Raw genomic sequence first — 15,361 nt, forward strand, 5'->3', positions numbered from 1 at the left:
AACACCAACAAAAACACTATTGTGTCCATGTTCACACATCATGCAACAAACAAATATTGCGGAATTATTTAATCTGAAACGATTAACATTAGTTATGTCTGTGTGTGGCAGGGGATAGTCATATGAAAATCAAGAAACTCGATAAGTCAGCATAAGTCAGTTACTATGTTGGTCCGAAGTTCAAATGCCAGTTGTGATGTTACCAAGCCTGACGTCACCAAATTTCACAATTGCTCACGTAGACCGCTTCCCTTAACAGCAATTTAACAGCAGTGCATGTGCGTTCACACTACGAGCATGTTCAATAAAGGCACAGAAAAACCAAGCAAACGTTAGGAAGCTGAATCTGTAGTGAACATCCGGAGTGCGTAGGTCCAACGCTGTCGGGAGACCGGGGGGGGGGGGGGGGGGGGGGGGGCGTTGATCTGGCAGAATGCAGAGGTGGTCTCTACTCACCAGAGGTGGCGCTGTGGAGCAAATCAGGAGGTCATACATATAAAAGCCAAAGGGACAATGTTATTTCAGAGCTCATTGCACGAGTCCAATCCTAATTTGATCCCCTTTTTTCCTGCTTTGGTTACTTCAGAATCAGTAAGATGGCGTTTATGCTGAACCCCCCCACACACACCTCTGCTTTTGGGCCAGGATTAGTCACGGCAGTGACTAAACTACGAGTGCTAAATATGGAGAGGGACCATTAGTGGTGTGATTGGGACCTGTCCTAGATTGCTCACTTCTGACTTCTGAGTTCTTAAAGAAGCTGCCTAATTAGAGAAGGACACAAGGTTGTGAAGGGAAGGCTTATTATGTGGACTGAGATTATCGACCAGTTGTTTTTGTTTGTTTGTCTGTTTGTTTTCTTTTCCTATGAAGAATTCACACTTTTGGATAGAGTGCCATGGGTGGTGAAACCCTGATAGCGTTAGACCATGATACAGATCTCAATAGCACTTCTGATTGGACAGAAAGTTCCCAGAATCCCTTCTGATTGGACAAAGTTCCCAGATCCCTTCTGATTGGACTGAAGGTACCTAGAGCTACTACCTCTGGCTGACCCTGTATTTGTGCATGTAATTCCAGATGAGTTTGATTAGTTCAAAGATCCTTAATTATTGACAAGATAGAGCAACGTAATGCATCTCTATGGAAGCAAAATTCAAACAGTTCCTGTCTGCTTAAAGAGGCGTGTTGCAAAGACGTCAAAGTGGGATATCGATCTCTGTCAGATCAGCAAGCAGTTCAGTTCGAATGTTAGCAGGTCTGCTTAAAGGGGGATTTAGCCCCCCTTCCCCTTGTGAAGACAGAACGCGGAAATGACCAAACATTTGCGCCTCTCGCTCCGCTTTAACCCTCTCTGGTTCAATTGGTTGGATGAGTTTAGTTAGTCCACCTACCTGGATGAGATTAGTCAGACTGTGGGCCCTAATTTACATGCTGGACTAGGTCAGTCTAGTTCTTGTGCATGAACAAGCAACATCATGTGAAGTGAGACCGCTTTCAGCTGCCCCTCCGGATCTTTCTCATGGTATTCTCTTTATAAAGTTACAAATATGTATAGTTGTTAAACAAGCTTTAATTAGACGTTAGACTTTGTCCAGCATTATATTAAGGGCCCTAAGAGCTAAACCACGTCGTAGAAGAACCCTGGGGTCTCATTTACCAAAACAAAAGTGAAGCGCTCAACATTTAGGAGGTTTATTACTTATCCAGAGCTGGCCTACCCATATTTTATCACTGAACCAAACACTTGATCCACCCACCAAGTTCTAGACCAGAAGTTATAGCCACCAAGGTTTAGACCAGAAGTTCTACCCACCATGTTCTAGACCAGAAGTTCTACCCACCATGTTCTAGACCAGGAGTTCTACCCACCACGTTCTAGACCAGAAGTTCTACCCACCATGTTCCAGACCAGAGGTTCTACCCACCATGTCCTAGACCAGAAGTTCTCAACCTATAGTTAAGGTCAAACCAGAACGGCAAGACACGCCGACTTAGTCCCGAGTGCGAAGTTTCGCACATGTTGTTACAGGCTGTAAACTTGCCTGCTCATTCTTACTTCCACCGTTTTTTTTTCTAACTGGTGTTGTGTGCTCGCGCAATGTTGACTGTGCTGCGTAATGCATCTGTACTAACTACTTCACACAATGTTGAATAAAGCCTACCTAACACTGACAAGATTTGGGAAAGACTCTTGAAATATTGTAGTGTTTTTAGTAAAGCTTGAATGAGGGGCATTAGTTAAAAGACTACAATCTTTCATTGGGTTCCCCAAAGTTCCACGGCACGCCTCTCTCTTTGCCTCACGGCACACTGGTTGAGAACCGCTGTTCTAGACTTCAGCTGCTGGTTGAGAACCGCTGTTTTAGACTTCTGCTGCTGGTTGAGGTGGTGCGTGTGTGCTCTGTCCAGACCTACCCAGTAGACAGTGGGGTGGATTGGGTTTAATCCAGGGGGCTGTTCCAAGTATGTGGTTTAGTGACAAACCTGGCTAAATTAACTCTGAGTAAATAGTAAACCTTCTACAACAAGAGCCCTAAGGCATTGTTTTGTTAGGCGAATGAAGCCATACTGCTCTTCTATTAGGTTTACCACTTACTCTGAGTTCATCTACCCAGATTTGTCACTAAACCACGTACTTGGAATATCCCACAGACCTCCCCAGTAGACAGTGGGGTGGTTTTGAGTTTAATCCAGACCTACCCAGTAGACAGCGGGGTGGGTTGAGTTTAATCCAGACCTACCCAGTAGACAGCGGGGTGGATTGGGTTTAATCCAGACCTACAAAGTAGACAGTGGGGTGGATTGGGTTTAATCCAGACCTACCCGGTAGACAGTGGGGTGGATTGAGTTTAATCCAGACCCACCCAGTGGACAGCGGGGTGGATTGGGTTTAATCCAGAACAGCGGTACCAAATGGGCCGGGTCTAGTCCCATCCCGACCACTCTTCCCTTACTCCCTTGCCTGCAGAAATCCAAAGGCCTCAGAAAACTGGAGCATCAAGAGTTTGACTGAGTTTGTTTTGTTTTTGTTTTTTTTTGTAACTGTACATAAATATTATTTTAAATTATATATATATATATATACATATATATGTCTGCACACCCTAGCCTATGTGTTTCTTTTTTTTTATGTCTGTCAATGCTTGCATTAAAGCAGAAGGAATTGATATTTCCTTGACTGTGTGTGTTGACTGAATGTACTAAACACCAAATAGGCGTGAGTGTGTGGCCGAGGACATTCATGTAAGCATAGATCTCTGAAGTTTGTCTACAAGAATGACATAAAAGGTTCCATCTTTGCCCATATAAGGAGACCTGGATCTCCTTATATGGGCAAAGATGGCAGCATTGGGGTCCTTATCTTCATACCTCCTGAGGGGTTGCACTGTTCAGCGAGAATAGTGGAATGTCACGTGCACACAGCAAATTCAACAAATTGTTCAAATTCAACAAACAGAATGTATGTTTGTGTGTGTGTGTGTGTGTGTGTGTGTGTGATTGATCGCCTCCTGACAGTTCTACAAAGAGTGAAGGAGCAGAGAAGTCAGAAAAACAGAGACCAACACCTACTGCATGAACTTCTCTTTAATCATCATTGAACAGTAAAAAGATCTCAAATCACACCAACTTCCTTAAGTTACTTTACTGTACTGTAGATCCATTTGGGGCGATCTACTGACCTCTAACGACCTCTAATGACCCCTTAACGACATCCCTTAAGCACGAGCTGCTAACTGGATTTGTGTGCCGATAACTGTTAGGAATGGCTTGTAGGAGTGTACAAGTGCACATATTCAAACTGAATCGTTTAGGTAGAAGACTTCAGGTTCTGCTTTTTTTTTTTTGCTGTTTTGCTTTGTACAATGTCTCAAATTCAAGTTTCCACACAAACATTAAGTAGAGGACCATATGACAGTTTATTTTTCAAATATATTGTCAGTTAATTTTTAGGGTTGAAGCACCTACAGGCTTACTGTACCAACAATTAATCGAACTGTGACTTCAGCACCAAGGTACACACTAAAACCGTGATTTGTGTGTACCGTTACACTCCTAATGGCTTGTTTATTGCATCTAGGTCTTAAGAATTATGCTTGAGATATATACAGTACATTATTTTAGATTTTATTTCAATGGGGTTTCACCAGTTTTATGTTACTGACATACAGTAGGTTGACACAGGATCATGGAAATCCTGGGAAAGTTATAGAATTATAAACAGAAATATCCTATTTCCTAGTTTGTAATGTTGTGAAATTAAAGTAAATAGATTTTTTTAATTATTATTTTGTTGGAAATAGGGCCAGATGGAATTATTTATATTTGTGCGTGTTTCACTCTGTTTCATAGGTTGGGTGAACCCTGCCTGAACTTCGGCGAATCATAAAAGATTGAGCTTAGTGGCCATGAAACAGATAGTCTGGCTATGCTCACATTTTACAAACAAAATGGAAAAAAAGGGGTTTGTCCAACCGGCCAGCTGCACATGGTCGTGGGAATTTTCACTTGAAATGTCGAGGTGTAGTTTTGAGTCAAATATCAAAAGGCACTTTTGTTTAGGGCCGACTTTTGAAATGAGGGGGGACAAATTGCACAAGCAACACCACAAATACAAGCAAGGGTAGTTTACAAAGGTGTGTGTGTGTGTGTGTGTGTGTGTGTGTTGCAGTAGCTGTGCCTGCAATGACTCCTAGACGGGCCTGACCCTGATCCTAGAATTAGGATCAGCCAGCACCCAGGGGCGTGCCACTAGACCCCTTTTACTGGGCCATGTGACCAGTACTGAACTGCTGGGGCCCAGCTTATAAGTTAAGGTTTTTAACTAACACCTGTTGCCTTTTTGGCAGCAGTTTATTACCTCCGCCAATACATTTTCAGGGAAGGTCTGAAATGATCCAAGGAAGAAACGATTACATTTTGCGAGTGAGCCGTATCAGCATCTGGATCCAGGAGGCGGCTATGTTTTCGCTTGGCGGAGGTTTGCGTTCTCTGAATGCTTTTCTAGTTATTATTATTAGATTGGACTGTCTTGGGTCTAGTGACACTACCAACAGCCATCTTAGAGGAAGTGATGGAGATTGTAAACACTGACACAAACAAAGACCCATTTAAACGCCACAACAAACAGTTTGTGTTTACCTTGTGTTTATGTTTATCTCTATTTTTTTTTTTTTTTTAACAAAACAGCTTTTGTTATAAGGCTCCCCAGTCGGGGGTCATCCCTATGTTCCCCGGGTCCTATGGTCCCCGGTTTTCCCCACAAGGGTCCTATGTTCCCCGGTTGCAATACATACCGGGGAACATAGGACCCTTTTTGGGAAAAGCGGGGAACATAGGACCCTTTTTATAATTTAAGAAAAAAAGGGTCCTATACTCCCCGGCCCCATTCAAAGTGGGGAACATAGGACCTGGGGAACATACAGTGAGGAGAAAATGTATTTGATACCATGCTAAAGTTGCCTAAAAAGAGGAATATAAAATCGTCATTTGACAATTGATCTTAATGTCTTAATTCAAAAATTGAGTAAAAATAAAACCGCTAAGTACGCCAATTTTCTTTGTGATGGAAGAATGTTTTGTAAATAAATAAATGTTCTTCCTAAATGCTAGGGGGAAGTAAGTATTTGACCCCCAATGTAACCCTATGGGAATTCAACACATAGGGTTAACATAGGGCCGGGCAGATTTTTATTTTTTAAGGCCAGCTATTTTATGGATTCAGGATATTATGCATCCTGATAAAGTTCCCTTGGCCGTTGGAATTAAGATAGCCCCACATCATTACATACCTTTCACCATAGCTAGAGATTGGCATGGTGCTTTTTCCAGTAGGCCTATTAGCCTGTTTGATGCTCATTGAGCTCAATGCAAATCAAACAGGCTAATAGGCCTACTGGAAAAAGCACCATGCCAATCTCTAGCTATGGTGAAGGGTATGTGATGATGTGGGGCTATTTTAATTTCAAAGGCCAAGGGAAATTTATCGGGATGCATAATATCCTAGATCCATGAAATAGCTGGCCTTTAAAAATAAAAATCTGCCTGCCCCTATGTTAACCCTATGTGTTAAATTCCCATAGGGTTACATAGGGGGTCAAATACTTCCTTCCCCTAGCATTTAAGGAAAACATTTATCTATTTACGATACATTCTTCAATCACAAAGAAAATTGGTGTCCTTGGCGGTTTGATTTGTACTAATTTTTTGAGTTAAGGCATTAAGATCAATTGTCAAATGATGATTTTATATTCCTGTTTTAGCAGGGTATCAAATACATGTGCTCCTCACTGTAGGTACGCTCCCTCTAGTTGGGGTGCAGCCTGTGACTGCAAATTGCTTGGTGTTGGTGTTTAGGCGCTAGCCAGGCTAATATGTACATGGACTTGACGTCCAAAAGGGGGTGGTGATGTCATAATCAGGCCTGATAAGAGTTGGGGCGTGGTGCCTGAATTCAGGCTTGAGCTCGGCCATGTGCGATGTCAAGAAAGGCTATTCTCAATATTGTCTTTGAATATATTTGATCATCTCAGGCACAGATAATTTCCTGTCTATCAGCCCTGCATGATGTGCGAACGTTCCGTAAGTGGTGAATGACGCCTTTAAGGGGATCCAAGTAGGTTGAACATTGACGATAATTGGCAATAATTGGCGTAATTCATACATTGTGTCACTTAAGTTGCTTTCACACTAGGTCCGTTTAACTGAACCGGACCCGAGTGTGGTTACTTCTACCGTAGTTGGTCTCTGTGTTCACATTACATGTTTGTCTGCGCACCCGGGTCCGTTTGCGTCATAAGCACCATGCTTCTAGACACGAACTTCGAGAATTCTGTTTACAAATATCACTTGGCAACACAGCAGAGGGCAATGCAATGAAGAAGACAAAGGTAAAGATTATTTAGATTCTTCAGAACGTTTGCTTAGCAACCTGCTCCAGGGTTCTAGCGAAGCGGACCCGGGTCCGCACACAAGTTCGGTACGGTTGCGTTCACACTATCAAAAACAACCGAACCATCGGACCAAACGAACCCGGGTCCGGTCCAGAGGACCTAGTGTGAAAGCGCCCTTAAATGCTTGATAGTGACCTATTCTCTTCTATGTGTCTATTCCCGTATGATAATCATACGAACAATCTAATAAACTCTTGCCATGGTGCCGAACAAATGTTTGTCTAGAATGTCTATCTTGAGATGGATATGGCTCGAGGAGGGACGCCGCATCGATTTCAGAACGGGAGCGATGTGAAAGAAAGAGACGGTGGAGAAGGTGTGAGTTGAGTTGAGACTATTAAGAAGAAAAGCAAATAAACATGACTCCAGTGTGTGTGTCTGTGTGTGTGTGGGGGGGGGAGGGGATGGAGAAGCACAGGATCCACTCTTTCACAGTAACATTTATTGATGGGGGAGGTTGCAACTGAACTCAATCAAGCAGGTTAGCCACTAAACCCCAATCCAGCTCCGCGTAGCCGCTAACGGCTAACCAGCCCTCCGCGGAGGAGCAGAGAGCACCCTGGGCCGCATCCAGTCCAGTTCTAGCTGGCACGGAGCCGGCCCAAAATCTTCTGCTCCCAGGGGTGGGGTGGGGTGGGGTGGGGGGGGTCCCATACCCCACCCCAGTGTCATATTCCATCACAAGCAGTGTGTGCCCCCTCCCGTCCCGTGCACAATACCCTTCAACCCCACCCACTGCCCCCCCTGGAAATGTGGGGAAACCCTGGCTTCAGAAAGTAAAAGTTCTATAGACTCACAGGAAATCTACTCCAGGCGCGTAACTGAAGCGTTCCGTCCGCAACGTGTAAAAAAAAATAATTTTAGACGACTGATCTTTTTCTTTTTTTTTTTTCTCACTCAAATGTAGGCTACACGCCGCTATCATCACATCTGGTGTAACTATATCCATTGATTATGGAAGGAAGCCAACTGTTGCAGCAGACACAACAACGTGAACGTAGCGCTTCAGTTACACGCCTGGTAAAGCTCCCCCCGTTACAGTCTGTGTAGGCTATTGGTTTCATCCGCTGGCTAAACAGGCCGGTTCTAATCAGTCCAACAACTCTTCAGCCAGGCAGACGAGCTTCTACAGTGCAACCGCCCGAGGGGTGTTGGAATTCAACAGAGATTTAAACATGTTTCTTTTGAACTTCTGAATTTTAACGTTCTTTGTGGAATACACAGACAGTCTCTGCAGCTGTTCATCTATGACATCACAGAGAGAACCGCCTCTTCAGACTGCTGTAAACACAGACAGTCTAGCGTCCATCTATGACATCACAGAGAGAGCCGCCTCTTCAGACTGCTGTAAACACAGACAGTCTAGTGTCCATCTATGACATCACAGAGAGAACTCCCTCCTCAGGCTGCTGAGGTGCGTTCAAATTCGCAAATATAGGCGAACGTTCGAGGTGAACATGTTTTCTTTGAACTGTTAAATTTGAACAATTTGGTGTTAACCTTCCATTCTACCAGTAATTGCATTGTTGCGTTCGTCAAACTCACGTCCAGTTCCACTGTGTTCGCGGTGCAGCACCTCCTCAGACTGTTTGCGATTGTTAGCAAACGTTCGCCAAAAACTCAAGGCTAACGGAATACTGTTTGCGAACGTTCGCAAACGTTCGCCTAAGTTCGGTGAACTTGAACGCACCTCTGGTGCAGGTCCACAAACGGTTCCTCACTTCAATTAAGTGCAAAGGTAGAACAAATACGTGGTAGGACTTTTACTTTCTGATCCTGTTTTCCACTCACCACCCCCCCCCCTCCCCCAACGCACACACACCCCATTGCTGCATAGGTTCCTTAAGCCTTCACACATACACACACAGTCACACACACACTTACAAAATTCAGCTAGTACAAACTCTACATGCCTTTAAAAGGGGACAACTGCAAATGCCAATGACATAGACTCCAAACAAGTAGGAAAAAAAGTCAACAAATATAAACAAATACTTTTTTGTTTGTTTGTTTGTTTTGTTTTTCACCTCAAACATACAAAGACTGGAATCGAACCAGTCACCCCTTTCAGTTTAGAGTCCTGGAGCGGAAGGACTGTTTGCAGGATTTTAAAAAAGAATAATAATAATAATAATAAACAAAATCAAAAAGGAAATTATAGGATTTCAATTCTCGATAAGATTACAATTCTCAGATTGAAAAAAAAAAAAAAAAAGGTTCTGAGACTACCTCACATTGATGCTCAATCTGCTTCCAACAGGAGGTCCAACTCTGGGGTGGGTTGGTAGAACTGGATCAGAACTGAATCAGAACTGAATCAGAACTGAATCAGAACCAGATCAGAGCTCCGAGGGGTATATTACGAAGCAAGGCGATTGGTTGGCCCAGGTAACTTGTTCCCACTGAAGCAACTATATGCAGTGAAGCATTATTTTGGAGATATGAAGTTACTCACAAAGTTAACTGTACGAAGCCAGTAACCTTGCTCCTTAGTAGGCTATACTCCTCAGGAATCAGGGCCATTTTGAAGTCATATCAGGGCCATGTTAGGGCCATGTTGGAGTCATATTAGGGCCAGATCAGCCATAGATAGATCCAGATTACAATCCAGATTAGAGCCAGGTCATATTACGGCCATGCTATATCAGAATCAGAATCCGCTTCATTGGCCAGGTTTGCGTAAACCAACAAGGAATTTGACTCCGGTTAACTTTATGGAATTGTACTTTATGGTGTATGGCAACAGTAGGGCCAGATCCTGAGACAGAACCCGTGCCGGATCAGAACTCGACCCGGTTCCCCAGAGTGTGCGTGAGCCCCTGTGTGAGTGCCGTCCGGGCGGGGTTCTACATGGTTCCGCACCCTGCCATTTGTTCTTCCTCGTCGTTAACACTTGAATTTTTTCTTTTACAAAAACTACAGAGAGAAAAAGAGAGAGAGATAGAGTGAGTGAGAGAGAGAGAGAGACTCAATACAAAGTAAAGACCTTCACATACTGTAGCCCTCCTTTGTCCTATTGTATATCTAATGGCGGTCACGATCTGACACAGATTCCATAGGTTAAGCGTCCCTGTCTGTTGACTGGGCCATTCATCGAACACTGACTGTGACAAGTCGCTACGTGATTTGTGTGTGTGTGTGTGCGTGTGCGTGCATGTGTGTGTGCGGTCACACGTATCCATGCCAGACCAGAGCTGCATCTATCCCATAATGAGCTGTTTAGGATCACCACACCAGAGTGTTTACACGTCCCTCTGCATAGAGGATTACCTCTCCATCCACCATTCTCTCTCTCTATCTATCTCTCTCTCTCTCTCTCCCTCCATCAGCTGTGTTCTTTGTCAGTTCGGGTAGCAGGAGAGTTCAGATTGCACATGATTCTGATAGTGTTACACTTCTTTTAGTGTTGACTCGGACTAGACGACTAGAACACAGTGATGATCTGTTCAGAGCCAGGGAAGCTGAATAGAAAGTCAATAGAGTTATCAACCCGTGTTGATCAGGGCTAAAGGCCAGGGAAGCTGAATAGGAAGTCAATAGAGTTATCAACCCGTGTTGATCAGGGGTAAAGGCCAGGGAAGCTGAATAGAAAGTTTATGGGGGTTATTAACCCGTGTGTTGAATTATTGTCAACAATTAGTGTTGAAATCCAAAAATGTTTTGAAAATGTGGAATTGCGCAGGTAAATCAAGCCTGCTTAGTAAACAACGCCTATGGGAAGCCAAAGAGTGACTCGTGAGTAACGAAGGAGTGTCATCATGACTGACCAATCTAAAGGGGGACTGTCACAGGAGCTTAACGAATCAGATGGCAGTGGTATCTGGGCTTAACCAATGGGGTGCATAACTCTGGCTGGTGGGTGGGCCTAGAACCCTGGTGAGCTGGTTTTGATTGGTGGGAAACAACTTGCGGGCACAGAGGAGTCCTATCACCTAATTGCATGGCTACAATATGAACAACAGATATATAAAACACAACAACAATAATAGTAACAATAATAATAAAAAGAGAGAAGGGCCGTTTTTTGTCAGCTTTTGTCATTTTTTTTGTTGAGGATATTTTTTTTTTTTTTACACTATTTTCTTTTTTTTTTAGAAGGCCATTCTTAGCCTTCTTCTTCTCCTACTTCTTCTTCTTCTTCTTCTTCTTCTTCTTGCTTCTTGCTTCCTGCTTGATGGGGGGCGGTCACATGACTTGGTCACATGATCGGCGCCCACCAGTAGTGTTCTGTTCTGTTCGCTCCTGCTGTGTGTGTTCGTGGAGCCATTTCCCTCGGATGGCGGAGATGATGATGATGATGATGATGATGATGGAGAGGAAGATGGTGGTGGTTATGATGATGGCGATGATGATGATTATTATCATAAAGATGATAAAGACGTTGCTGATGGCGATTCTGATGACGGTGGTGTTGGTGTTGGTGGCGATGGTGATCCTGATCCCGATGTTTTTTGAAAGTTCGGAGAAGGGGCGAGAAGGGCGGAGGAGGAGGAGGAGGAGGAGGAGGTGGTGATGACAACGTTCCAGGGATGTGGCCCGGGAGTTCTGCTGTGGGGTTGGTTCCAGACTAGGTTCTGGTTTCTCTGCGTTCTGTGTGGAGATGGGTTCTACGGAGGCGGTACTGTAGAGTGCTGGTTCTGGAGGCTGAGAGGGAGGAGAACGTTGCTGCTGTCCGAGTGATCCAGTGACCAGGCGCTGTCAGAGGAACCAGGACTGTGGAGAGAGAGATAGAGAGAGAGAAAGAGAGAGGGAGGGAGAGAGAGAGAGAGAGAGAGAGAGAGAGAGAGAGAGAGAGAGAGGGAGAGAGAGAGAGAGAGAGAGAGAAATAGAGAAAGAAAGAATCAGCTTTATTAGCCACACAAACATGGAATTTGACTCTGATTAACCTTCCTCTCAAAGTACAACTCTCAAACAAATACAACATTTGTTTGAGAAAAGAATAAAAACAGAACAGTATAGTAGAATAAGGCTATGTGTAAGAACACAGAATGTACACTTGCAAATAAATAGACACTATAGGAGGGATTGTCCGGAGGGGGAACAAGATAGATAGATAGATAGATAGATAGATAGATAGATAGATAGATACTTTATTGATCCCCAAGGGGGAAATTCAAGATAATCATAGTTCCTTAATTACGACTCCTTAAACATCAATTATTTAGCAAAATGTTGATGTCCAGGAGTAGACAACTGTATGTCTGTCTCTGTGTGTGTGTGTGTGTATCTTCGGCATAGAGAGAGGGTGAGATTATCATTATCAACATCAGAGGCTGCAGGGCCAGTGTTCCCTGTTCTTTCCTCGCCACTGCCCAGGGTGACCACTAAGGGGCAGTGTTGAGCTGTGGAGAGAGTGTGAGAACCAGTCTGGCGCTGTGGGCCTTTCAAATAAACCAGACCTTATCAAAGAGTGTTACGGCGGAGCAAGATACTTCATCAGGAGCCACTTTCGGGAACTCAAATTGTGTTTGTGCTTGTGTGTGTGTGTGTGTGTGTGTGTGTGTGTGTGTGTGTGTGTGTGTGTGTGTGTGTGTGTGTGTGTGTGTGTGTGTGTGTGTGTGTGTGTGTGTGTGTGTGTTTGTGTGTGTGCGCCTGTATGTGCCTGCAGGCTATGTGTTCTAAATGAATGCTTGTCAATGTAAATCTATATGTGCAACAGATTGGGAGTTGGGAGCGTGGAAAAGGCCGCCTTGACCCTGATCTGCGGCTGATGGTGTGTGCGTGCGTGCGTGTGTGTGTGTGTGTGCATGCATGTGTGAGTGTGTATGCGTGTGTAAAAGAGAGGGAGAAAGAGACATAGAGGTGTGTGTGTGTGGGTGTGTGTGTGTGTGTGCATGTGTGCGTGTATGCGTGTATGTCTGCATATCTGTGTGTCTGTGTGTGTGTGCATATCTGTGTGTGCATGCGTATATGAAAATATGTTTTGTGTTTGTAGATTGCTGCAGCCAGTGCATCAGCATGAAAAGATCAGTGTTCAGTGTTCAGTGTTCAGCCTCCAGTTTAGATTGGGACGGAGCCTCTGCCAACACTCCGCCTTCTACTCCCCCCTCTCCCCTCTCCTCCCCTCTCTGTCCTTCTCTCTCTCTCTCTCTCTCTCTCTCTGTGTCCTTCACTCTCCCTCTCATTCTTTCACTCATCTCCCTCTGTCTGTTCTTCTCGCTCACCAGCCCTGTCTCTCTCTTTCTCTCTTTCTGTCTCTCTCTCTCTTTCTCTGTCTTTCTGTCTCTCCCCCATTGTTCCCCTTTCTCCCTCCCCTCTCTCTCCTTCTTTCTCTCTACCTCTCTCTCTCTGTCTCTCCCCCTCTCTCTCTCTCCCTCCCCCCCCCCCCCTCTCTCTCTCTCTCTCTCTCTCTCTCTCTCTCTCTGTCTCTCTCTCTCTCTCTCTCTCTCTCTCTCTCTCTCTCTCCCCCCCCCCCCACTCTCTCTCTCTCTCTGGTTCTTGGCAGTGGTGTGTCCGCTCCTCTGGCGTCCCCCTTGTGTTCTACTGCTATTATTACATCATGTCTGGTTGCCGAGAGCAACCAGACAGTTGGGACGTGACTGAGGGCCCTTGGCCCAGACACCTCTCTTCCTCAACCACACTACAGAACTCTCTCTCTCTCTCTCTCTCTCTCTCTCTCTCTCTCTAACTGTCTATCCCTCTTTCTTTCACTCTATCACTTCTTCTCAAACCCTCTATCCCTCTCTCTGTCACTCTCTCTCCAACTTTCTATCACTCCATCGCTAACTCTCTATCCCTCTCTCTTTCACTCTCTCCCTCTAACTCTCTATCCCTCTCTCTCTTCCCCTCCCTCTCTAATTCTCTATCCTTCTGTCTTTAGCTCCTTGTGTAACTCTCTCTTTAGCGCCCCTGGATCTACGGTTCCAACTCTCTGCCAACACTCACAGTCTCCCGCTGAAAAAAGTTCAGAATATTCACCAGATTCTATTGTCCCATCAGGGTTCTCAGAGTTGCCAGGAGTTATGGGGAATTGTGTAGCGTTTGAGTTTTGTAGAGTTTGAGTTTGTATAGAGTGTGTTTGAGTTTGCGTTTGAGTTTGTGTAGAGTTTGTGCTTGAGTTTGAGTTTGTGTAGAGTGTGTGTGTAGAGTGTGTGTGTGTGTGTCCTCTCACCTGTGTGTATCGTGTGTGTGTGTGTGTGTGTGTGTGTGTGTGTGTGTGTGTGTGTGTGTGTGTGTGTGAGTAGTGTGTAGTGTGTGTGTTGAGTGTGCTCTCACCTGTGTGTAGTGTGTGTGTAGTGTGAGTGTGCTCTCTCACCTGTGTGTAGTGTGTGTAGTGTGTTGTGTGTGTAGTGTGTGTAGTGTGTAGTGTGTGTGTGTAGTGTGTAGTGTGTGTAGTGTGTTGTGTGTGTAGTGTGTAGTGTGTGTAGTGTGTTGTGTGTGTTGTGTGTGTAGTGTGTGTGTGTAGTGTGTAGTGTGTTGTGTGTGTAGTGTGTTGTGTGTGTAGTGTGTGTGTGTGTAGTGTGTAGTGTGTGTGTTGAGTGTGCTCTCATCTGTGTGTAGTGTGTGTGTGTGTGTAGTGTGAGTGTGAGTAGTGTGTGTGTGTGTAGTGTGAGTGTGAGTAGTGTGTGTGTAGTGTGTGTATGTGTAGTGTGTAGTGTGAGTGTGTAGTGTGTGTAGTGTGATTGTGTAGTGTGAGTGTGAGTAGTGTGGTGTGTGTGTGTTGAGTGTGCTCTCACCTGTGTTTGCTGTGAGATGCTCAGAAGGTTGTCCCGTGCTCCGATGCCGACAATCCGGCTGGGAGTTGAGGACCCTGACGGGGAGTATGCTGCACACACACACACACACACACACACACACACACACACACACACACACACACACACACACACACACACACACACAGAGAGAGAGACACACGGAGACACACAGACACACACACACACACACACACACACACACACACAAGGAGATACACACACACACACGCACATTCACAGGTATTTAAACACACACTGTATGTGAACAGACACACGTTCACTCACACTGTTGGGAAGTCTAGTGTTGATCAACCCGAATCGCACTGTCTAACACTATGCTGATCGGTGATGTTAGGAGAGATGCAGCTTGGCCACTGAGATTTCTTTATTATTTTATTTGTATTATTGTTTATTGTTTATTTTATTAATTACATTATATATATATCATTATTATCATTACTATTATTATCATTATTATTATTATACGCTAATGTTGATCAACTCGAATCGCACTTTGCACACCTTACCACATACCTCACCATATCAGATGGCTTGAGCGTTAAAATATGACTCAATGTGACTCATTGACCATGTAATGGGACATGGAGCGCCCCAAGGCCTGTCCGGTTGAGAAACTCTGCATTACTCTAATTCTGGATATGCACACCATGTATATGTGGCTACCGCTGTGGTGCTGGTGATTCAGCTTCA

The 15,361-nt window shown here is 44.6% G+C and overlaps 1 protein-coding gene across 4 annotated transcripts in view; it reads right to left on the reverse strand.

The window, feature by feature from the left end:
* Positions 1-7,375: 7,375 nt before the first annotated feature.
* The window catches only part of LOC134101306 (nuclear factor 1 X-type), a 114,030-nt gene continuing 106,044 nt past the window's right edge, over positions 7,376-15,361 (reverse strand). For all 4 annotated transcript variants that reach the window (XM_062555187.1, XM_062554940.1, XM_062555018.1 and 1 more), the window contains 2 exons: positions 14,630-14,718; positions 7,376-11,666 (listed from right to left, as the gene is read on the reverse strand). In XM_062555187.1, coding sequence (XP_062411171.1) covers positions 14,650-14,718 — 69 coding nt within the window. In that variant the 3' untranslated portion in view covers positions 7,376-11,666; positions 14,630-14,649. The remainder of the gene's footprint in view (positions 11,667-14,629; positions 14,719-15,361) is intronic.

This window comes from Sardina pilchardus, chromosome 1 (genome assembly GCF_963854185.1).
Source record: "Sardina pilchardus chromosome 1, fSarPil1.1, whole genome shotgun sequence".
In the NCBI taxonomy this organism is placed as follows: domain Eukaryota; kingdom Metazoa; phylum Chordata; class Actinopteri; order Clupeiformes; family Clupeidae; genus Sardina; species Sardina pilchardus.